General features: G+C 43.3%; 1 protein-coding gene across 2 annotated transcripts in view; it reads right to left on the bottom strand.

The window, feature by feature from the left end:
• The window catches only part of Grb10 (growth factor receptor bound protein 10), a 113,479-nt gene that overhangs the window by 6,939 nt on the left and 81,040 nt on the right, over positions 1-25,500 (bottom strand). For both annotated transcript variants that reach the window (XM_027388094.2, XM_035452800.1), the window contains exons 6-11: positions 15,026-15,182; positions 10,282-10,397; positions 9,452-9,520; positions 8,987-9,124; positions 8,217-8,327; positions 7,534-7,632 (exon numbers count right to left, since the gene is read on the bottom strand). In XM_027388094.2, coding sequence (XP_027243895.1) covers positions 7,534-7,632; positions 8,217-8,327; positions 8,987-9,124; positions 9,452-9,520; positions 10,282-10,397; positions 15,026-15,182 — 690 coding nt within the window. The remainder of the gene's footprint in view (positions 1-7,533; positions 7,633-8,216; positions 8,328-8,986; positions 9,125-9,451; positions 9,521-10,281; positions 10,398-15,025; positions 15,183-25,500) is intronic.

The following is a 25,500-nucleotide window of genomic DNA, read 5'->3' as shown; positions in this document are numbered from 1 at the left end:
GAAGCACAGCAGCAGTGCACTTTAGGGGGTTTTAATACAGAGAATGATTATCCACAACAAGAACATGTCAGATAGGTGGTGAGGGAAATGAAAAAAGCTCTATGTCAGCCTGACTGTGATGAAAGGACTAAATTACATGGCTTTTTAATAAGTTAAAAAGATGCATGTTGTGATGCTGTGGTAGCTACTGGAAAACAGAAAATCAATGTATGAGAAACAGGCATACAGGGAAAATGTAAATGAAAATGCTTCACGTGAAAGAAAAATTATGCAAACACTAATCAGATCACCTGAGGCAGCAATGTTAACATTAGACAGACGGATAAGACCTTAGGGCAAGAAACATCACTGGAAACAATGAACCATGTTTCATCATGACACAGACTGAGAAACCTGTCAGACATAAATAACCTACACTTCTGAGCACCTGGTAATGCATACACTTAAACTCAGTCATATATGCATGGTTTGTAGATAGTCCTTCCTCAGTTGCTGTCAGGGGAACTGGTTCTGGGACACACTACAAGTTACAAAACAGTATTGGCATAGGACCTATGTACACCTTCCTGTAAATTGCACTAGAGTCTAGGGTCTTCTATCACTTTCTATCTTATCTTTGGAGGTAGATAGAGCCTCTCACTGAACCTGGAGCTTGCCATTTGGGCGATGGTAGCTAGCTAGAAAGCCCTGGGAACTGTCTGTCTCAACCATTCCCCAGAACTGCAGTTATATGTACACTGCCATGTCCAGCTCTTTATGTGGGTGCTGGGGCAAGGAAACTTAGTCCCTTAGATTTGCATAGCAAGCACTTTACCTACTGAGCCATCTCTTCAATTCTCACATAAAATTTTATTAAAGAGCATTTCTGATCTGTTTTGGTTGGTTTTGAGAATGTGGAGCCTGTGGCTAGGCAAGGCTGGCTGTATACATACAGGTCTATACTTGTGTATGGTCTCTCTGTGTCTACATACATGTATGGGGAAAGTCAGAAGGCAATCCTGGGTCAGAAAGTCAGAAGTCTTCCTTAGTTGTTTTTGAGACAGGATTTTCTACTAACCAACTAGGAGTTCCAGGGATCGTCCCTTTTCTTCCCTCAGTACTGAGGTTACAGAAACATACTGCCACATCTAGCTGCTCCTGATGATGGAGATTTGAATTCAGGTTCTTATGTTTTCATGGCAAGGACTTTACAACTGAGCCATCTTGCCAGTCAAGCAAATATGGGTGTGCAGGTAAATGGAGGGATGGAAGTAAGGGGTTAAGCTTGCCCTGGCTTGGGAGAGATGACCTCTCTGAGTCATTAGAATGGCCTGCCTGATATAAGTGCTTAACTAGGGACCTGGGCCAGACCACAGAGCCTATGTTAAGAGTGTGATTCATGCTGGGCCTGGAGCCATGCTAGGAACTAAGGCTAGCCACATAAGTGATAGGTCTATATGGCCAACAATGCATGGAAATTGGGGTCCACACTAAGGCTTGGGTGAGCTTCTCCAGTCAGTAATGTTCTGGGTGTTTTTTGTTAGCAGATTCAAATATGGCGTACCTGACTCCTCTTTTCTGGATTACTTTCAGGTTATTCATTCAAACCTCTCCCTTTCACTAAAATAGTTTTGCTGAATTCATAGCCCTAGTTCATTAATGAGGGGTGGGAGATCTAGAGGGTCTCCCAAACTTGCCTGCATGCCTCTTCCCACAACACACAGTCACACACCTAATAAATCTAAACTCTACAGTATTCTAAAATCAAATCTTTTGATCAACAATATAGCATCTCAAGTAGAAAATATAACATTTGACTTTTGATAGGTCACTGTTAAAACCCAAGAAAATGTATAAAATTACTTCAGGTTTCATATATATGAAACAAATGCATTCATGTTTAGATATAGGTCCTATCCCCAAAATCCATAGTACTTCTTATCCCAAGTATTTTTGAGAAGGGTCACTCACCCTGGAAATACAAAGTTGGGAGTATATTACCCTTATATGCTTTTTTTCCCTTTCCCAAAGCAGAGTACCTTTGCTCTGTATTTGGCTCAACCTGAGTGCCTTTCTAGAATGTCTTTAAGTAGACATTTAGATCACTGACTTTAAACTGTACTTCTTTTTTTTTTTAAACATGTATTCAACACTAAAAATTTGCCTCTGAAGTTCTACTGTAATTGTAACTTATGGTATTTTTATAATTACTCAACTGGCATATCTTCCGATTTTGTTTTGCATTCTCTCCTTGAATTATTTCAAATAGATCATTTTTACAAGAAGGTATTATGCATAAAATTATACTTCATTTGCATAGTATTTTAAAGGGTTTTTTTAAAAACTCAGTTACTAAGGAAGTAGAATATTTTCATACTTATTGTTTGCAGTTTAAAGATTACAAGTTCACATTGTTTCTACTTAAAAATATGAGGACCTACACGGTAGTTACTTGTATTCATACAGAGTCTTGAAATTGTTAAGCCATTAGCCATTTATGTACCAGCTGTCTATAGAGTCACCTTCTTTCATTTCCCTTTTTATTTTAGTTGACTGGGCTTTAAGGATACATGTATAGTCCAATTAATGTTATTTCCTTTGTAATTCCTTCTATTGCGTAAGAAAAAGAAAAGTATGACCTAACAATGTTCCCTGCTTCATTGCAGTGTAGACTCTCACTTCCTATTCACATCAAATTAAATGTGACTCTCCTAAACAGTAAAGGATTAAGGTAACAGTGGACTGTTTTTGTTTCTTTGTGTAAAGAGACAACAGCATGTCTCCACATTCAGAACTTGCCATGTTAAGAAATCTCCTCCTGGGCTGGGGAGATGCCTCAGTGAGCAAAGGTGCTTGTCACTAAGCCTGAATTTGGTGCCCAGAACCCACATGGTGGAAGAAGAGAACTGACTCCCCGAAGCTGTCCTCTGACCTCTATACACATGCCCACACACATTCCCCTAAAGAAACTAATTAATAAATTAACATAATAAAGAACCATAAGCACATCAATAAAGTTCACAGGAGTTTAACATTACAAATGGGGTTGAGTTTGGGGATCTAATGAAAGGAATCCATTTGCTTTGTGAATCCATTGTGCATTGACAGTTTTCCTTTATTACCTAGTTTTCATTCTGGCCATTAACCCTGGAAGACCCAACACGTTGAATAAAAGGACAGATCTTTCTCTAGTAACTTAGTGAAACATGTAAGTTCTTAACTGAGGTAGTAGGCAAGTTTACTGTTTTATGCAAAGCTAACAAAAAGGTTTAGAGTCCTGATAGAAGCACGCTTCAAAGATTACAGTTCAACTCCAGGAATACAAGACAAACTTAAGGAGGTTGGCTTTAAAAAACAAAAACAAAAACAAAAAAACCAGGAGGGAGTTGTAATCACATGGGAGCATACCCTATTTAGCACAGACGTTTAATGAAAAGGAATCTATTAAGTCCAACTAGGCTGAGCCTTCCAGAGGCTCCGTGATTTGATGGGCCATGTCCCTGGTTCAGAAGTGGCATAGGCCATTATAGGCTTGAGCATCTAACTGGGAAGTGAGACTCTCCCTGCTAAGTTCTAGCAGGAGTAAGTCTCTGCCATTACAAGCTAATGAGACTGTGGGATGCCTGCTAATCTACAATACTCTAATTCACTACATTTAAAAGAAAATCAGGTCTTTTTTTCTGTCTGTCATACTGGGGAGTTACAAATTTTTCGATGAAACAGGGAAGTATTTTGCTATGAAAATCTTTTGAGAACCCACTTGATTTGACTTTAGGGAAAGAATGCAAAGAAAAGTCTAAATCCAGAATGCTTACATTTTGGATATGGCAAAAAAAATAGATTTGGGGGAGGGACCAAAAGAAAAAAATAGACCCAAAGCTTCCACTTGGTCTCAATAATATTTTATAAAACAAAGGATACATTAACATCATTAGGAAAAGTGGCCACTATTTCAGAGTGAAGGATTACAAATGGACATATTCTCACTATGAACATAAGCAGCTTCTTGTCAAGTCAAACTTGTCACACTGGTCCTTATGTGTTTCATTTTTGCCATGAACAGGAGATGCCTCCTTCCAGTAACTGAGGACTGGCTGTGTGGAACCGTTATGTCTAAGTCTTGGCATCTAAAGTAGAACCTAGGAGGGAGTATTTGCACAGGGGGGGACATCTGTATAGGAAAGGCTAAGGACACTGAGCCACCACCCAAGTAATTCTGTGATTCCCAGTCTGTTGCCCTCTCTGGCATGCCTAGGCTCCATGAGGCAAGGCTTCTCTGACCTCATTACACTGGATGCAGCCTTTTGTTTTGCATACCCTCTCACTGCTGAGATGGCTTTGATCCCTGTATTTAGCTGCTTCATAGCACTGCAGTGAATTTCTTCTTTGTTTCCAATATGCTAGTCCTACTGTCAAAATGCTTTTGCAGAGGAGGCTCCTCATGCCTCTTGGTGGTCTGCTGTCTTGCTGAACATGAACCTAATTGCCTTTTCAGGGCGGGGTAATTTAAAACCAAAGCAACCACAATGACAGGCTCTTGTGCTGACACAGCAAGACATTTTGTGGAGGGAATTTTTACATCAGTTTAAGAAACTTTTAGAAAAGCAGGGAGAATATGAGAAGTAGGTAACCGTTACGGCTTTCTAACCCTTTGGCACAGCCCTGTGTCCAAGAATGACTCAATGATGCAATAGGAAAGGATGAAGAACACAGTCTGACCCCATGTCCTGCACTGTCCACTAAGTAAGTCTGTAATGCTGAACACAGCCATGCCTTTAGCAACTGTGCTTTTTTCCTCTTTCAAAGGAAAGCACACCTATGCAAGCACTTCAAAATGTAAGATGGCCCTTGGTTATTTTTAAATAACAAAGTTTTCCTTCCCCAAAGCCCTAGGATCTCAACATGACATAAATTACTGTTTTAACACTGCTGACGCCAAGTCCACGTTTGCTTAGGGGTGCTGGGAGGTGACTTTTCAGGATGATTTAGGATTCTAGGGTCTCTATGTTGACAGTCGTAATAAAGCAAGAAACCCTCCATGTTGAATTCACTTTTTCCAGATTTAAAAGAAAACAAAAACCCAGCCCATTTCTAGCGGGTACGAGTATCTGAGAGGATGAAGCTCAAGGACTTGCATTACAGACCAAAACCTTCACAAAAGAAGACACAACATGGTATTTTTCTATCTGTGCTGTGAGCCTGCAATCTTTAATTCCAACTCCCCATTTGATGACTTTTTCCAGCAGCCTGAGGGAGACTTTGGCATTACCACGAATACACAGATGCCACAGGCATGGCATCAAGAAAGGAGAGCATATACATGGGTATAATCCCAGCTGAGGCAAGAGGATCAGTCAAGTCCTTCTTGAGTTACAGAGAAAGCTTGGACAATCTACCCGTATTGTGCTAAAAATGTGTAAAAAGAGGTCTAGGGTTAGTGCTCGGTGGTACAGTGCTTGCTTAGCATGGGGGAGACCCTGGGCTTAATCCCTAACTGTGCAAAAGACAGCCGGACAGAAAGAAGGAATGGACAGACAGGCAAACCCACATATAGAGCCAGAAACATGAGTGTAAGCTGGCATTTGCATGAGCCTTTATTATATCCTGAGGGCCTCAATGGGGATTTGGGAGGAGAGCCTGGAAAACATGGAAGACAAGCCCAAGGAAGTTGGGTTCATGGGTCCTGCCTAATCCTGCTTTCTGCAGCATGCTGCTCATATCTAAGAAGGGCCTTGGGGAACTTATCAGGGATAAGAAACAGGAGCAGTTCTAGGCTTCCTGTGGCTTGAACTTCCCATTCTGAAGGTAGTATGAAGCTGCACTACCACATGACCAGCCTAATCTTGTCTTCCAACTTTAACTAAGATGACTTCTACCAAAAGAATGTATGGAGGGGAGAAAGAGCTTGGTGTATGGAAGGTAATAATTACATAGCTGCTTAGGAAGGTCAATGACCTTGAAGCACAAGGAATTGTGACAGAAACAGAAAAATTCTACTGTAACCTCATTGGAGACTGGCAACTCGGTAGGCCATACCTAAGTATGGCACTGCCTTCTGTAAGAAGTGCCCTTCAAGATGTATCCTGAGACCTTTGGAATCAAATGATACCCGCACAGAAGCTGGGACGCTAGACCTCAATGCAGAATCAGATATATTCCAAAATACCAGGGAGGCTGAAGCAGGAAGATTTTGAGTTTGAGGCCAGCATGGGCCACATACAAACCCTCTATCAAAACAATAAACCAAACCAAACCAAAACAGGAAGTGGACATGCAACTGCCCAGGGCTGTCAGGGAGGGCGGCAAAGCACAGTACTTAGGAAGTGAGCTCAGGAGCCAGAATGCTGCTCTCAACCTGGCTCTGCCACACCCCAGCGGCCACACCTCCAGCCTCAGTGTTGTTACCTGTGAATGAGACAATCATGACACAAAGCTGCTGTGAGGAGAATATGAGGTTGGGCACGGAGGCACGGATGTTCAGAACAGGCTAATGGTGTCATGTTAGCATTAATATGGTGTAAGATCTCATGATTTGCACTTCATGAAAAAGCCAATTAGTGTTGTCACAGTCAGTTCTGTCTATTTCCTTTCCTGTGATTATGGTACAGTGGTTGACAACTGGCACCTACTAACTGGACTACGTATCACCAGCTTAATAAAACACATTCTTTTATAGTGTACAATGCTACTTTTCTATTTCTTTTGTTGCCTTTTTAAAAAAAACAAACATTTTCAGATAAAAAAAATCAACCCATATAGAAATACAAAGGTTTGTGTCTAGCATCTGTCCCTACTTGTATAGTGGTGCTATCTCTCAGCAACCTTTCTTTTCCTGTACCGTAAAGTCAAATACAGATTTTTATTTTGCCTCTCTCTCCCACACAAAATGGAGGACATCCTAATATTGATATACACTTGTTTTTTGGTTAATAGTTTTTCTAAAACAGAGATTATTAATTTATTAATTAATTTATTTATTATTTTAAACAAAGAGTCTCTGTATAAAGTCTAAGCTGGCCTTAAACTCAACAATCTTCCTGCATCCACTTCCAATTGCTAGGATTCTAGGCATGTGCACCACACCTAGAAATCTTATTATTTTAACATACAGAAAGTATTCCTTTCATGGCTAGCTTACATCCCATCACTTGGATGACAGACTTTGCACAGGCTTAGAACTGAGAGTTGTCTACTGTGGGGAAATTCCTTATCCCTTGATGTTCAGGGATAAACATCTGGAAACATCTAGAGGTTATTTTTGACTGCCTCCACTGACTGGGGGCATCTTGTGGGCAGAGATCTATAATGCCCAGGGCTCCCTTTTTAGCTCACAAAGAATCAATTTCCACCAACAGTTGATGGTGCTCAGTTAGAAAACCTGGCTCTACCCTTTTTTGTGCTCTGAGATCTTATGTAGAAGAATGGACAACTACACTTGAGAAATAAATTCTGACTCAATAGTGCAAACATCGTAGCATTTTTGTGCCAGGATGGCCCCATATCCAGTTGTTTGTTCCACGTGAGATACAGCCACTGCAGCCATAAGTCACATACCTTGAGGAGTCTGAAGGCTGTCATCCAGCAAGTACGGATCTGCTCATCCTCGGCACAGAGCAGACGCAGCTCCTTCATCTCGACTTTCGCTTTGTTTGGCTAAAGGAAAAATGAAAACCCCACCAGTGCAATAGTGAACAATCTTACCAAGAAGAATAGAACATGGACTTGGCCATGGTGTGTGTGTGTGTATGCACAAGTAAGCATATTTGCACTTATGTCTTTGAGTGCATGTTCACATCTGTGTGTTCTGACTACAAGCACACACACATATTCATGTGTCAGTGTTCCCATATACACACATATAGAGGGTAGGTATATTGTGGTCAATCCTCATGACCAGAAGCCCACACAAAGTGTCAGTTCATTCACTGGCTACAGATAATTGGGTATAAGGTTAGAAGCCCCCCTCCTAACCAGCTTCTGCCTCTACTGTGACCAGGTAAAAGCTTCACCCAGAGCAGGTGGCCAAGAACTACCCAGCTTTAAGTCACTGAGTCCATTGGGTACTCCATAGAGCATGTGCGACTATTCAAAAACCACCAAGTCCTAAGCACCCAGTAAAGCCAGTGTAAAAACCATTTCTGTTTGAAGCAAAAGGATCCATAACCAAATACTGGGCAGGAGAAGAATCCTGTGCACAGTTCCCAGTGCTAGGCCATGGGCAGTATCCTGTGGAGTACCTTGATGCACATCCCATAGTCATTGGGCGCATTGTACTGCTTCTTTCCATTAATCAGGTAGAAGATGCTGCTTTCCTCCAGGTCAGCCAGCAGCTGCAGGTGTCTGGGTTCCTGCAAAATAGCAGGCAAGTGAAGTGTGGGGGGTCACATTCCCTGGAAAAAGTCTACAGTGCTAAAAGCTCATTTTGAGGTCTGTAGTCACTTTGCAGCTCTCATCTTTCTACTAGTCCTACACATGAAACTGAAATGACAGCAAGGAATCCTTACAATAGCATAAGCTAAAAATGTCAGCTATGTTACCATAGATTTCAATTTTTTTTATATGATCTTTGCAATTTTTTAAATTTGCTCTAGCAGAGCCAAAACCATATTTTGCTCATGAACACACACGGCAACCACAATCCAGTACCTATCCTACAGCCAGCTTGGATCCAAGTTCTAGATTATGAAAAGCAAACGTGACTGACTCAGCCAGGAGGGTGTGTGCTCAACCCACCCACAGTAGGGATCCAGGGCTGGGCATCCCAGAGGTGCAGGAGTGACATGACGATGGAGTTGCTGTGTGTGTGTGTGTGTGTGTGTGTGTGTGTGCTGCCATCCTGTTTCTGACAGACTAGTTTACTGGTCCCTTTGGGTAGAGCCTTTATACAAGTTGATCATTAATAAGTTAATACTAGGATAAAAGAGGTCAAAGGCCCATTTAAAAATTAAGCCAAAGGTCACAGCAAGCATACCTAGCGCAGGGAGAAGTGAAGTATTTTAAAACTTACCTTTGAAGTCCCCTTGGTGGAGTAATAAAGGCCAGATCTGCGCAGGCACACATACAGTTTCTTCCAGGACTTTCTTCCAACCTCCTTCACCTGTAAGAACCCTTGAATCTCAGGGCAGTTGCTCGTGTTCAGAAAATTCTATGGAGGAACACATTTTTAAAATTAGGCAATATGCACATAAGATAATGGAAGCAGTTATGTTATTATGTATAGCTGACATTTCCTGAATTATTAAAAGTACTTTGGGGAAAGGTGTTAGGCAAAACTTTCTTCCTTCGAACTTCTTGAAATCCTAGCAAAATTGGTATTGTGTAGAACATTGAAACAGAGAGAAGCAAATGGCTCCTACAACAGGGTAGACATAATGTTGTAAGCTTCCTTAGAAGATGGAGCATTTCAGGAATCTGCTCCTTATTTCAAATTTCCAGCAAGTCTATTCAGTAAGAACTCAGTTTTTCTTAGTACCTGCAGAAGCTGGGCCTGATTGCCATTGGGTGGCTGGCACCAAGTGACCATCTGATCCGGGAAGAAGTTCTGAGAGGGGGGAAAAACAAGCATATTACAGATAGCACACTTGCCAATATTGTATCTTAAACAACAGTCCTTCTCATTCTTTTGTCAAAACTTATACAACCTCAGTACCAAAAGAAAACAACAACAAAATAATAAGTAACAGCAAGGTGATTGCAGATGTACAAAAAGCCTACTGTGCTGAATTACCCAGAACCCATTACATTTCTTTCTGTTCAAGAAACAGTGAAATGATCACAATCACAAGTGGATACCAGTCCCCCTGAGCCGACTGTCAGTCTGCCTGGTAGGTGACTCAAGACAAGACCAAAGGCTCACCATGAAACCCATTTTCCTACTATGTCACATGACAGGCCCCCCACCATCCCCCCAAAAACCTCAGAAATGGGAAAAAAAAAAAAAAAAAAAGAGCCGTCAAGGACTCCATGTCAGCATGCCAATCACTGATTGCTGCTCATTCCAACATATAATCAAGAGAGTTTCTGCTATTTGCAAAGATTAATGAGTAGCTCTTTCACTGAATATTGGATCAGTATGTTCCAGTGTGAATATCTCTACTCTCTGAGCAAGGAGACAGCCTCCTTCATCAGTCTCAGTGACATGTAGTTATGATGGTGTTGTGTGAGGCCTGTTGCACTAACTATTGAATCAGCTTCTTAAGCCCATGTACGCACAAGCTCAGCTTGTCATCTGATAATCAGGTTCTATTCAACCCAAGTACAAATTCTGAGATTTCAAGATGCTAACCCCCAAAGGACACTTACCATCGGATTTTTAAAGAACTCGTACTTCGCATAATTCTTTCTGAATAGGAATTTACTCTCATTTGGCATGGTGCTCTCCACTTGGACCACAATCTCATGGTCCTCCAGGCACCGCTCTGTAGGGAGAAGTATCACATGTGAGTGGAGACAGAAATGTCAGGGCAAAACCTGTTCTTTAAGCACTGAGAATAAAGAGTATGTCAGGAATGACACTAAATTTAAGTCTCTCGAACATGCTGATGGGTATCTAAAAGGAGCCTTAAAATTCAATACAACACAACATTCAGGTTACTGCTGATGAGCACGTATTTCTTTTGCACTTGGTGTCAATTCAACATTACAAATGATTTTGCCCTTATACTACAAAATTTCAACTCTTGCAGCGAATATACTATCAGAACTTTGGAAAATACTCAGAAACAAAGGAAAGGTAAAGACCCCTGACAAAGAGGACTTGCAATAGACAGTTAGTTGTAAGAGCAGAGGGCATACAGGTACTGGTCTTAGTACAGGTACTAAGACCAGGGGAACTGTGGACAAGACACTATAAGCCGTGGGATGTTCAAAGCACTCACCATTCGCATCTAGCTAGTTAGCACTGGCCACATCATGGAATGGATGCACCAGCTGCATTATGTGTGAAGACAAAGAAAAGAACATTCTACAGAGAGCATTTACTGTGTGTGGCATACTGGTGAGCACTTACGTGTACACACGCACACACCTCTTAGCACACCTTATGTAATGATCTGGAAAGGCTGGATGGTGCCCATCTCTGAACCTCTCCTGTGTGGTGCACAGAGAACTCCCCACTGATAGAAATAACATGCCCAGAGGGGCTGTGCTTTTCTGCCGTGGAATGGAGATCATAGCTCCTCCCACAAAGCTCCTGAAAAGTCATAATGGAGGTGTAGTGACAGAGAACTAACCACTGCAGACAATGGAAGAAACTGTATCAGTAAGTCCACCCCAGGCTTAGTGTGAGACTTGATGCCAGCCAGGTACACACAGCTTAAGTAGACACAGCGGCTGTATCCTAAATCCCTCGAATCTCTTATGCTGCCAGAGCTGAGTCCCGCCTGGGAAGGAAGGGAGCCGCTTAGGAAAAGCTACTTTAAGTTAAAAGGGTCTCAAAATTGGGAGAAAGAATTTTTCCACATAGGAGAACTGTGGCCATGGGCACTTCTCTGTGAGGAACACCTCTGTTACCAAGAGCACATTCTGGGTTGACACATCCTTGGCCTTCATTTTGATACTGTAAGAAGGGGACATCTTGGTAAAAACATTTAAAACCAGAATTTATCCCCATGGCAAATACAAAGCTCACAGACCATGAAAAGCCATGCTTGGTGCAAACGTAGAATAGTTTCCATTTACCTCTATCTGGGAGAATTCTCCCTGTAACACACGAACGCTTATGTTTACACAAGGGTTATATTTCCTTGAGACATATGCGAATAACCACATACAACCTGAGCATTGACTGAAACCATGATGCATGGTTTGAAAAAACAGCCAGGCTTAAGTTCATTCATTTTAAACAGACTTTCTCATCTAAAAACAGATCAGTGAATTCCATTAGGAGTTTTACTTGGAGAAAAATATTCTAAACAAACTTAAAAACAAAACTCAACAACCCCATAACCGGTGGGTGGCCGTTTTACAGAATAAATTACTTTTCCATTTAAAATACAGAGTAGAAAAGGGAGGGTAGCAGCTGTCTAAGTAAGGATGAAGTGACTAGCTCTAAGTCAAGGTGTTCTGCTTTCCAGAGAACTCTGAGGAACACAAAGGGCCCTGTGGGGAGCGTCCTAGCTAAGACTCATGATATGTACGGTCTGCACAGCGCTGATCGGCAACAGTAGCTGTCTGGGAGAGCTGCCGGGGAAGTTGCACACACACTGCACGTACAGAGGGGAAGGCATGGTGCCTGGGGAAGGAGCAGGGGAAACTGGGCCCCACTGTGGTTTCAGGTAACCAGGGACTACTAAACTGGCCCCTGCAGCCCTAAAGGATCATGCTTTCCTCCAGCCAGTCAGGTGATCCCTAGAGGGGCCTCACTATGGTTCTTCATACAAACCAGCTGCAGTGTCAACTTCTGTTTCTTTCTTCAGTAAGCTGGGAAACAGTGGAGAAACCCTGCTAAACCTTTCCTCAGGCTGCTGTGGAATGCCTCTAGGCACAGCCGTTGCCTACAACTTGTTATCCTCAAGTGACTGCTGTTCCTGGGTTCTGAGTAAAACCGGACCAAGGCTGCTTGCTCTTTAGGACATGCCAAAAGTACCATGTGCTCACGTGGAAGAAGCTGGGACTCCACAAAGGCCATTTGTTATTTTTCAAATGTCTACAACGTAGGTTCAGCATCTGCACCAATATCTCACTCAGTGACAAAAAGGCTTGAGCATCAGACAACTCACAAAGGAAATTGTACCTCTTTGTTTTTAAAATACACAGCTACTTAGAGCCTCAGCAGAAACTTAACCAGCCTAGGCAGCAATCATAGAGAGACCACGCAGAACAGAGGGCAGAACAGAGGGCTCAGTGCAACCTTTCAGCCAGCTCAACCATCCCTCCCCTAGGCCCTGCCATCTGGTAAAAAGTCTCAGGCCTACACGCAGACGGCTGGGAATCACAGCGCTGGGTGAGGAGGCATGTCCAACCCACCTTGACGCCAAACCAGCCAGCAGTTTTCTTTCTATCCATATATTTTAATGAGGAAAGATATCACTTGGCATTTTCAAATGAACAGTAATGGACAGAACACCAACTCACTTCAGGCTCCTTCTGGGCACTGAGGCCCAAAGGGGGCTCTGTGGGTGTCAGTGTCCAAGGCACTGCGGCATCTGACTGGAACAAACACAGCGCTGTAAACAGGCCCTAGAAAGCCACTGCTCTTCCCTGGGGTCCTCAGTCACTCAACTGTGCAGGATCTGTGGGAGCCTCTCCTTCCTGTGCTTGCCGTCCCAGCTCTCCAGCCCTGGTACCAAGTGATCCTATGCTGCGATACCATTTTCAATTTTCAAGTTCAGGGGAGAGAGCACCAAAATGCTCCTTTGGACATTTAAAAGTGTATTTTGCAAAATTTCTTTTGTAGTCATCTGTTTCTTTGCCATATATGTGGGAGGACTAGGTTCTGCCACCGTGTCTTGTTTGTGGGAAAGTTTCCTGGTGGAAGGAGAGTCTAGAGACTTGCAGCTCACATGCTTGCACAGATGGGACTCCCCCAACTACCCTATGCTAGCACACTAGCCGGACTTACCACCAACTATCCTCACACACCAAGGGTGAAGAATTCCCAGTAGGGAGGCCTTATGGAAAGTGCTCACTAGGAAGTTTTCAGCATTTCAACTGCTAAAATCAGCGCAGTAGCACTGTTTAAAAAACCTTAATCTGAAACCACATAGAAACCAAATAAATCAGAGTACTATCTGTATGCCCCCAATTGTAACAGTTTTGTGTTGTAATCGGTTTTAGAATCTGCCTGAAAGACTTGCACACACAGTTTCCCCTTTGTGTGTCCTCCTCCCTAATAAGAAGACTCAATAGAGAATTGCCTCAGACAGTCATTTCCATGGAGACAGCGATACCCAGGAATGTGGGGCAGGGTGGCTCCACATTGAGCATAGGTGAGGCCCCACTCTTCAGGCCAAGACCCAAAAAACACACCCTAGAGCAACATCCATTACAAAGAGCCTCCCACAGGCCTGTGGTTCACTCATCCACAGCAGGGCAGGTTAATGCCCAGATGTGAACAGGGCTTTCTGAGAGAAACCACACAGCACCACATCTTTCCACCAGTAGGACCCTGACAAGAGACTGTTGTGGAAATGTGGCAGAAACGATTTTCTTTTAAAGAGCTACATAGCTGTGTTCTTTTTTTAATTAAATGGTAGGTTTGAATAAAACAAAATACCCCCCCCCCCCACACACACACTGTCTCTTACACGGAGAGAAGTGAAAGAACTGGAAGGCAGAAGTAGAGTTTGTGTTGGGGTTGCTCACTTAAAGATGGTGAATCTTAAAAACTTTAAAAATCACACAATCCTCTCTAAAATCTAGCCCACTTGAAAAATGTGTTTCACTTGTCCCTAATAAGGGAGGAACTGTTGTTGAAAACACACCTTTAAGCGAATGTCTGGCAGGCTTTTTTACCTGAGGTGAACCAACTGAGCAAATATATTTATATCGCACACATCAAGTTCTGGAATTAGTACATATTTTCAAATATTCTACAGTATTAAATACGCTCTTGTTCCGTAGGCAGGATACAGACATACACGTGGTTGTGTACACATGCACACGCAGTGTAGGCATCACCTCAGAAAGATGTCATGCAGGCACTATTCCCATGAGACCCCTTTATAATGTATCCTGACCCCCTGTCCCTACCACAATGGAACCATGGACCCCTTCTTCTACGAACAGGCCGAGTTGCTTTGAGATGGGTAGCTATAACCCAGTGGGACAATGGGCTCTGAGCCCTCTGAGGCTCTGGAAGAAGAACCTTTGGGAAGTTACTGTGCTTTAAGCACCCACGATGGGATTCTCAGAGGGAGAGGACTGGGAAGGAAGGAGAGTGAAATTTAGGAGAAAGTATGGCCAGAAGAAGTGAGGAACAGGCTATCAACCACCTGCCCATGTGGCAGGAAATGGTGATACATTTACATTTGGCTGTGGCATATCCATTTGATCACAAACTGAGGTCCCCAGGTGCTGTTCGCAAGCCAGGCAACCAGTCCCCTACCTAATCCCAGTTGTGGGTGGTGCTCCACCAGAGTCCAGCTGTTGTCATCCACACAGTGACTTTTGTAAACCAGCAACTGGCACAGGTCCCTGGAAGTCATGTCAGTCAGAATCTCCACCACTTTGCTTGTACCATCTTCACTAAAGACTTTGACATCCTGCAACATACAAAAGGGACAAGTACAGATGAAACAACTTTGCATTTACAAGAAATAAAAACAGACAAGATAAAACAAAAGTAAAAACTTTAGTGTCTCAACACACGGACAAGTGGTTTCTTGGGCTTCACAGACATAGGTCAGGGGCTGTGGGACTCCCTTTCCTCCCTTTGGAAGGATCAAGGAACCTCATAGGCAAGGACTGCACACAGCCAAGCCATCAGCCTGGCTTGGGAGTCACGGAACTCACTAAAACACTACGGTGCTTCCAGGTTAGACAGCTTACACTTGCACAACCACAGCAAATGTCTGAGCTGACCGTCTAAACAGTGATGACCCCATTGTCTCTATTCCCAGAATCCACAGGGCCTGCAGCTCCTGCTCCCTCTCCATTCTTCACAGTTCCAGAGGCACAGGAGGAAGCTGAGATAAATATTTAGACCCAAGGAAAGGGGTACAGAAGAATTCAGTCATGAAATCGTTTTGCCCTTCTCCTACAATACTGAAAACAAGCTACAGTTTCCAGGTCCTACTCAAATCTATGGAAACCAAAAAGTTCCTAGGGAAAAGACATACTAGAAATTTCGGAGATTAAAAATGCTACCTGCTCCAGTTGATGGGGATGCAGTCTTTATGGGATGGTAAGATGTATTTAAACAAACAACAACAACAACTACAACAAAACCCTCAACAACAAAACCCTACCCAGAATCTTACCTCAACAACAGTCAGAGACCATGTGGTATTTTAAATTGTGATTGCCTCCTGCTGGGTAGTTTACTCCTGGTGTTTCCTTACCTTCCCTGGGAGTCTAGGTTCACCATCCAGCAAGGGCTGCAGTCCTGGGCTGCTTTGCCCTGATCAAAGCTACTTTTGTCCGCCTGCCTGCCATCTTACTCATCCCGGAGGTAGGAATCCAACCACTCCAGCAACCCATCATGCCCTTCCCAGGACTGATGTAACCACCCCATGGGCTCTTCAGGCTGATAACAATGGTGACAACATCAACAACACACGACAAGATCGGCTGCAAAAAAATACCCAGGCAGTGAAACACCAACAGACCACTTAGGCTGGAGCACGTGCGTCCTCTGGGCTCAGACCAACCTCCTGCTAATCTTTGTCCAATGGCTGCCATAAGTGGCAAGTTCAGTGTTGAGTCTGCCATCAGCCTCAACTGACCACTAGCTTGTTTCAACTGTTTCTAGTGGCCCAGTTCTCTGCTCCTTTTCTAGTTCATGTGCTTAGGAGGGTGGCTCTAGGGAAGGGAGTCAATGCCAGCACAGAGGAGGGCACTGTGGCCCTGGGGGTAGGAGCTATGTCCACATCATCTCATAGAGAAGGCTCCTACTAATGAGGGACAAAGTAGCCCTGAGGCTGGGGAGTGAGAGATCATATTCCTCTGGTCTCCGAACTCCCAGATGGGGGTGGGGATGCTTCAGGGGTATCAGGAAGGGTACTTCTTTATTCAAGACAAGCTGGGGGAACCTAAAGGGTCTTTCTACCCCTGCCACTCTCCAATTCAGAAAAATATCAGGATTTGCTTTCAAACCCACTTTCACTTTTAAAGAAAAATACCCCTCCCTCTTCTGGAATTTATGTCTCACTCAGTGAAAGTTTGCCTCTACCAGCAAAGCAGATGCCTACACACAGCGCACTCACATGACTGACTCAGTCTAGGAACTAACACTTAATTCAAATCAAGAAAATATGTCTGTGGTCTCTAGGCAAGAACATTCTTTCTAAAATGCTTTAACATAAAAGAAACAGAAATTTGGAAAGTATAAATGCATTTGATACTCTGGTTTTCAGTGTGCAGGGCCTCCTAGGTCTGTGAAGCTTTCCACTCCCCAGATCAGCCTCTTAATGCTCTTCCCTTCCTAAGCTTTGAAACATTTATGTGGTTACAGCAAACACTGTCTCCTCCAGGAAAGTTATGTGGCGGTGAAGTATGTGTTTCATGTCTCCCCAAGTCTACTAGCCACTCTTCCTGCCCAGATCAGCCATGGCTCCACGTTTCAAAGTCTGTTTTCAGCCCACTGCATTTTTCTTTAAACTCCCTCTTTTTCCCCTCAGATGCTCCACAGTCTCCCCCCCCCCCCCCCCTATATATATAGTCTGGGCAGTACAAGCTAACACGTACTCTGTCACAGGTTTATCTCCATTTCTTTGAGATTCTCACAAAAAGCCAGGTTGGCAGGACAGGGCAGTACGTGATGGGCAAAAGGCTGAGGCCTCCCCCCTCCCTGAACCCCAAAGCCTGTGAGAGAGAACAGACAGAAAAGTACACACCTCCCGTTATAGACTGTAACTGACACACCATTCTTTGGCTATTTCCCCAAACTCCACAGGGCTGGCTGCCCGCAAGCCAAACAACCTCCAAGACAGAACTCTGGAAAAACCATTACACATACCAGCAGTGTTGATCTGGGTAAATGTTGGAAACTACAGAAGGGACGTTTTGTAGCAAATATATAAGGCACAAAGCGAACGCTGTGTGCAGCTCCAACCTCCTTCCACAGAATCTTTCAAAGGAGGGTTCTAGATGGAGCGTTTTATGCCACACTGTCATTTGCCCCCTTAGCAGACCTCTCAGCTATGCTGGCCCTCATTAAGGAATCAAGGAAGGGTTGTATATTTCATAGGTCTGTGAGAGAACCTGGGCCAAGAGCTCCTGGGAGCAGCCTGGGCCTCCGAGGCACACTGAATGCTCTCATTTCTTAACCAGGGTGGACACAGAAGGTTCTCTCAAGCACACCAGGGTTCTGGGCCCCCAGCAACTGACATTTCAGCAGGGTGAGAGTCAAGACACTGGCAGTTATTTTCCATGGGTGAATTGTCCAGGCACATACGAACTGTGCCATGCTGGAAGGAGGTAGGGAAGCTGGGGATCCACAGTCCCACTCTGACACAGCCAGGTAGCTGCCCAAGACTCATTCTTCTCATCTGATGTGCGGCACTGTTTTGTCAATGAGTGGAATACACAAAGCCTGATGCTCCATGTATGCAACTTTGGCATTGGCTAAAAATTTTGGAATGGCAGTTAGGGCTGACTCTGGGAGGCAACTCTGGAGTCAGAGGGAGAGACAACTCCATCCATGATTTACCCAACTTTTCTGAGCCTCAGTTTCTCCATCTGTGAAGTGGGCAACCCATGAATTACAATGGCTTCACAGTGTTGGGATGAAACTGGCTCTTAGGAAGCCCAGGAAGGGTGGGCTGGGTCAGCTGAAAGCCTAGAGGCAACTTAGTAGACAGATGGGGAGGGCTCTAAACGCCTGTTCACCAGCACTCTCAATTCTTAGAAAGCAGAACTCAACTGGTTAAGATGCAATGGGAAAGCATCACAAACCAACCAACCAAATAGTTAATTGCTTTAAAAATAAAACAGTAATATGAAAGAGAACAGGCACAATTACATCAACAACATGAAACTCTCCTTCTTTAGAGGGGGGGTGGAGGAGGGAGTGCTCTTTTGCTGGATTGGCCCATTATACACTCTGCTGTAAGGGTTCTGATGAGGTAATAAAACGTTCCATTGTTCCCAGACTTTCTGTTGTCATTTCCTATACATTCACCATATACAGGAAGAAACAAAAGCCCTTTCTTTGTAGAAAAAAGGGAAGGTGCTTAAGAACAAGTGGTGCTGAGGCACATCTGCTCTGTGGCCCCAAGCTACAATCTGGGATGCCTGCCTTTCTGTCTTCATGGTCCCCGGCAGGTGGACAGTATAGGGTCTTTGGGCCTCCCTGCTTGCTCCCAGTCTTGGCACACACTCTTACCACAGTTTCCTGTAACAGTCAGACCTTGCTGCTGCTGGCTGGGGTCTAAGGAATCTTGTTTCTGAACTCAAAAGATCTTCTGACTTTGGCAGTGAAACTGTGCCAGAGGCTCACCTTATAAAAATAGAAAACGGGACACTCGAAGCTCTGTGCCTCCCTGGCTCCCCTCACCAGCTGTCTGCAGTGCAAGATTTGCCCATGTAGACAGCCTGGTCCCTGGGGTGCACAGGCTGACGGCTCGCCATCACTAAGGTCTGCTCTTCTCAGACATTGCACAGTGGTGGCATCTGAAAGCAGAAGCCCCCGGACACTGAGTTGTCCTCATTCTTCATCTCTGTCTAAATAACTCCTTGGATCAAAGAATCTCATAGGTATAAGCTAGAGTATAGGCCACTCTAGAGGCCTCACTTCTGGAGAGTCTGGCTGCAATAAGAGGACCAGAAGGGGCATGCTCTCGGGAAAGGCATGCATGGGATACTTAAGGAATCCTACACCGAGTGTCTCAGCAGGGACTGTTTTATTCTGAAACTACAGGACCTAGACGGGCAAAGGCAGAAACGTCATGCCGAGGGAGAAGGAGAGCTAGCCTCAAGGCAGATATCAAATCAGCCCCATCAGAGCGATGTCTGAAGGCAGCAGGGCTTTCCCAGTCACAAGAATTGTCAGTCCTGGGGTGAGGGTTTGAACCCAGGGTTCTCTTGACATAGCTGGCCTTTTTCCTTGCCCCCACCACCTCAGCACCTTGAATCGTTCCTGCCAGAGAGGCTCCAATATTTTTGAGCTGAGAGTTCTTAATACCCTCAAACAGAGGAATGGAGGGGTTCTTGAAGCCTAGGAGTTTCAGGGTAAGTAAGATGGGCTAAAATAATTTTAGTAAAAAAGAAGGAAATCCCACCAAGTCTTCTGAGCTTTGTTCTAAGCCGTGGCACTGCTTTGTCTCTGAGGACTAACACTGAGGCACAGGAATCAAGGCCATGAACGTGGCTATCCAACCACAGGAACACAACACCCTGCTCAACCTACTTCGAAAAGTCTGCAATTCAGAGTCCTAGCAATTTCCCTTCTCGGTAAGATTTTACGTCCTTGAAAACTCCTTACAAACAAGGCAGTTCTAACTATTACTAAAAATAGTTCTTAAAACTTGAACAGGGGTCTGGAGTCATGGCTACGATTTCTCTGCAGTGAAGGGTCTCTCACCAGCCGAAGCTGGCCCTGGACCAGTCCTATTTTAGCAGAAAGGCTTATCTGGATGAGTGGATTTTGTTTTATGTATCTGTGTATGCCATGTTTAACTCATCTGAGATGCATGAAGTCTGCTATTTTGACAAAACTGATTTCTATAAATTAGTACCCCATCATATCAAATAAAATTGAAAGCTACTTAAGGAAAAAAAAATCTGTTAGTGAATCGAAGAGGATTAAAAAAATAAGGCTCCCTTACTCTCCTGGGGGATTTGTTCAAGGTCCCCAGAGTTGCCTGGAACAAAGGACAGTACTATACTCGACATGTGTTTCCCTATAACTGTGTGCCTATGACGAAGTTTAGTTTCAGACATGGCCGAAATTAACAGCTTATAATAACAAATTATTGTAGCTCATAATAAAATAAAACAATTCTGAGGATGTACTGTGGTAAAAGTTATTCAAATAAGGAATTGCTTTCAAAATATTTGATTTACTCTTACCTTTTTGGTTAAATAACGTACTTTACAGCTTCATATTATTTCCATCATCACAACTATTGGGCTTTAGAGCTCTTATTAAGTATCAAGGGCTGCTTGAATTCAAGCATCTTGATACAATATCGCATGTATGAACATGTACTATACAGTACCAACATGAACACATACATTTGTATAAAGATGATGTATGAAGACATATACATATGTTAGCTTTATAAAGAGATGATGTGATTCTCCTATCGAACTGGAAATACAGTAAGGAACAAAGGGGACATGAACTGCTAATCACTGACAGTTCACAGACTCACTGTGACAGCATTCTTCTGCACAGATAGTTATAAATAGAAACCCTGACAGAACTGTAATCATACTGCACACACACTTTTAAGCTGGGCTGTGCAGCTTCACATTATATCATAAACACCTCACCATGTCATCGTGCTTCTTCGTTGCTTTAGAGCTTACAAGGCATCAAAGATGAAGAATTCTCCCACGCTGCTCACTGCCCCCCCTTTCATTCTTATTATAGAATTATTTAAGATTATCTTCAAATATATATCTTAGTGCATATGTTTATTTTCTTAAGATGAATTGCTAGATACCATGCCTTTTTAAAAATAACCCTCTATTAGGTTTAAACATTTCCCAAGAACTTAGTCTGCCAGACATTTCGGGAAAAATGCTCAAGTTTTTAGGAACAAGAACAATTGTGGAAAACCCATCTGTCGTCTCCAGATTTTCAGGTCCTGCAATTTCCTGGGTAGCTATTTCCCTGGTGCTCACTCCTTACACCTTTAACACTAGGGAGAAATTGGGGTATAGCATACAATTTTAATGTACATGTCCTAGACATGTTCCGAGGTGTTGTTGCTACTTGCTGCCCCTTTGACTGGACGTTCCTAGCAGGAAAACAGGATGGTTCTACAGGTTAAGTTTCATACAGGGCAGTGTATGAAAGTATCTAACAAAGAGTTTGTACTCAGGAAATGATTTCTGACAGACTCATTGGTCTTCCTTTGCAGCTGAGTGCCAACAGGCCATCATATACCTAGAGACAACCTGGAATGCATTCACTGATACCCCAGACCACTGTGTTTCCAGTACTAAAAATCAGGCAAAATTTGTCATTGAGGACACAACTTGTGACCTGCTAGGAAGATATGTCTACTGGACAAGCAAGGAAGAAATTCAAAACAAGAAATAGCAGCATGTGTGCTAAGGGAACAAGGTTCTATTGAACAGAACCTTAGAAAGGGATGAGGACCTGAAACCAATAGTATACATCAACCCCTTCTTCTAACTGCTTGGTGCTCTCAGAGTTAAAGAGCTTTCCAAGACAGATACGAAAGCAAGCGACACTGCCTAAAATCTCTTGGTTTGTCCCTCTGTTCCAGTCAGGCTCAGTAAACATCTTCTAGAGTTTCTTGAAACTACAGAAACAACTAATCAACATGATGGATTGTCTGGTCCTCTGCCTTCACATCCTGGGCCACTGTCGCCCCAGAGTCCCAGTGATGTGAGGCCAGTGGTAGGAATCTAAAACCAGACTGCAACAAATCACAGAGCCAGGCTAGGGGCCAGTCCCACCAAACCACATGCCTTCACATTTCATTCCAAGGGACAGACTGTATTTGACACTATTTATAAAATGACTTTTATATATATATATGTATGCATACTCATAAATCGTTTAGCCCAGCAATGACACTATTAGCAATCTATCCACCCCATCTATTAAGTGACCAAAGGCATATGTAAAGTAATAGTCACTTCAGCTTTGTTTATTACAGTAATAAGGATGGGATTACAAACAATGAAAATGTTAATCAGCTGGGCACTCAGTTAACAGTGAATCCTGATACCTCTGTGTGACAGAACAGACAAAAATTCGTATCTACTCTATGAATACTAAATGTGGATACCGTCCACACTGCTCACCTCTGGAAACGAGACTATACTTAGGAATTTATGGAGAGTATAATCTCATTTTTAACAATTGTGTATAAAGTATCCACAAAAGCAACTTAAGGGAGTAAGGGCTTATGTTGGCTCATGGTTCCAGTGGCAGAAGCTTGAGGGAGCTGGTCACACTACATCCATAAGCAGAAACAGACAGCAATGATGAATGCAACCTACTGCTTAGCTCACACACACCCTCTACTTTATACTTGCCCAGTGGATGGGTTTTCCCACCTCAACGAAATAGTCAAGATAAAACAATGCCCAGAGGCCTATCTCCTAGGTGATACTAGATTTTATAAGCTGACAAATAATATTAGCCATTAAAACCATAACCATAACACTCCCCACCTCCCCGCCTTAAGGAAAGGTTCCATGTGGCCCATGCTGACCTTAAATTCACTAGGATGGCCATGAACTTTCTGATTCTCCTGATTCTATCTCCCAAGTGCTGAATTACAGGCATATACCACACACATGGGTTTTATTTAATGCTAGATCAAACCCAGGGTTCCACACATGCTAGGCAAGCATTCTGCCAATTGAGCTACATGCCCAGCCTCATATACCTTCTTGTAGTATTTGTTTTACCCCTCACTGCTACTGTGAACATTTACTGTTTTTGTAATTTTAAGAAGTCTGTTGTATTGTTGCTGTTCATGTTGTTTTTTTTTTTTTTTTTTGTCTGCTTGCTGGACACAGATGGAAGCTATATGAGTTGAGCTAGACTCTATCGGAGTTCTATTATCTGAGGTTCTTTCTCCGAGAGTAGGTGGCTCTTAAAAGACCCACAGATCATTCCTAAGTGTCATATACAAAAAGCCTTATCACGCTGGGCTGCTGTGGGTTCCATTCCCACCCTGCTGGGGCAGAGGGGAGGGGTGCTTTGGCAGAAGCAGTGCCTGGCTCCTTCACTGGGTCTGGCCAATGTCAGCTGCACAGTCATTTCTACAAAGGTGACAGGGTAGGGAATGGGGTGAATATGTCTATGAAGGGAAGACAGCTCTTTGCAATGAATAGTACAATTCTAATATTAATCTCAGCAAAAGAAAGGGAGTAAGAAATCATTTAACAACTTTCAACAACTACACTGAAACTTTGACTAAAGTTGTGCACCCACTCACAATACTTTTATTATGGCTTAGGGATCCCAAAGTAATCAGCAATACACTGCTATAAGCAGGACCTATAATTTTTTTTTTCAAAAAAGGGGTATTTTTAAAATTGAATTTATCAGATCAACTATGAAACAAGCCTAGGATGTAATTTTTAATTTTATAAAACTTTAAGACTTGAGTTGGACTGGATGAAGTTATTTGGTACTCTCAAATGCTTCCCTCAGCTGATATCCCCAAGAAGCTATTTAGTCCCAGGCAAGAATGTTCTAGGGATCTGGCCCCCCCAACAAATGTCTCTGGAGTCATTTAATTGGGGGAGACAGATAACCAACACAGAGGCAAAAGGCAGAGGCGTCAGGTACTGGGAGGTGAAAGAGATGAGCTCACGAAAGGGACAGGTGAAGGAAGCAGGGAGCATGTGGGTATTTACCCTAAAATGTGCAAGCACTATGCAAAAGGTGCCCCCCTTTCCTAGGAGGGCAGCAGAAGGTAGAGACCAGCTGAGCAGGAGGTTTTGATAATGCCCCGGGCAAGGAAAACAACTTGCTACTGAATCCTGGAAGAAAATAATATAGAGACTATCTAGCTCTGGTGTGGAACATCAAAAACTCAAAGATGTGGTCTTTGTAGATATAGAGAACTTTCGTAGTGTGCTCTGGTGATTTCTGTCCCTCTGTCACCTTGTGTGTTCATAGTACATATTTTAGGTTTTAAACAGAGGGCCTTTCATTGTTTTTGGCTTAGCATCTTATTTCCCAATAATTTCACACTTGCACAAAACATTTAAGTAGTACAGATTTTCTGTATGTTCTTCATCAGGGTTCCCCAAATAGCAACAGCTGGCCCCATTTATTTGCTCATATTTCCATCCTCCGCTCTGTCTACTTGGGACTGCTAGACAAACTGTGAGTTTTTTTAACCTAAAAACTAAGAACATTCTTACATAACTGTAGTTCAATGATCAGAAGCAGGAAATTAACAATGGCCTGTGCCACTATCTAATTTATAGACCTCACTTGGACTGAGCTGTGTTCCCCATCAGGGCTTTTATTCCCTAAAGGGCAGATTTTGCTTTTTGGGACTTTTCTACAAACTGAAAAGCTCTGAACGCTGGCTGTTCAGCAGAACATGTCCAGGCCCTACTTCCATTAAAGAGAAGCCAAGACTCCTTTGGGTCACCAGGTCTGCAGGGCCAGTATCCCGTTCTGTGCCCTACTCCTGGAGATGTCTACTGAGACTACTTGCTCAAGGGTTCCTGCTCTGCATCTCCCCTCACTCAAGTTACTATTTTATTTTTTCTCTTCAACCTGCCCCTACCTTGTAACATGTCACCTTCACTGTTTAGTCTTGTGGGGGGGGGAGGAGCATGTTAGAAACCAAAACTTTACAGTTTTAATGAGTATTCCCCAGAAGGTCCTTATTTCTGAGACTTGGTTACTAAGCTGGTGAAATTAGGATAGTAGAAGCTTTGGGTGGCTCTTCAGTCATTGTGGGTATGCCCTTCCAGGAAACATTGTAGCACTGGGTATAAGGATTCAGGCATTATGCTGGCCTGCCCTGTCACCTGGCAGAATACACTCAGTCCAGGGTTCCATGGTTGCATAGTTTGCACACAAGTGCAAAGGACCCCTTTAAAAAAAAGACCCCTGTCCACTTACACTCTCTTTCACACTGTTCCCCTGTGGTAGATAGGACTTTTCCTGTCTCCATTTTCTCTTTTGTCCTCTCTCTGTCTCTGTGTCTCTTTACCACCCACCTCCAATAAAATTTCTTACTA

The sequence above is a fragment of the Cricetulus griseus genome, assembly GCF_003668045.3.
Source record: "Cricetulus griseus strain 17A/GY chromosome 1 unlocalized genomic scaffold, alternate assembly CriGri-PICRH-1.0 chr1_1, whole genome shotgun sequence".
NCBI lineage: Eukaryota > Metazoa > Chordata > Mammalia > Rodentia > Cricetidae > Cricetulus > Cricetulus griseus.
Note: the sequence above shows the minus strand (reverse complement) of the source record. Positions and strands in the feature narration are given on the sequence as shown.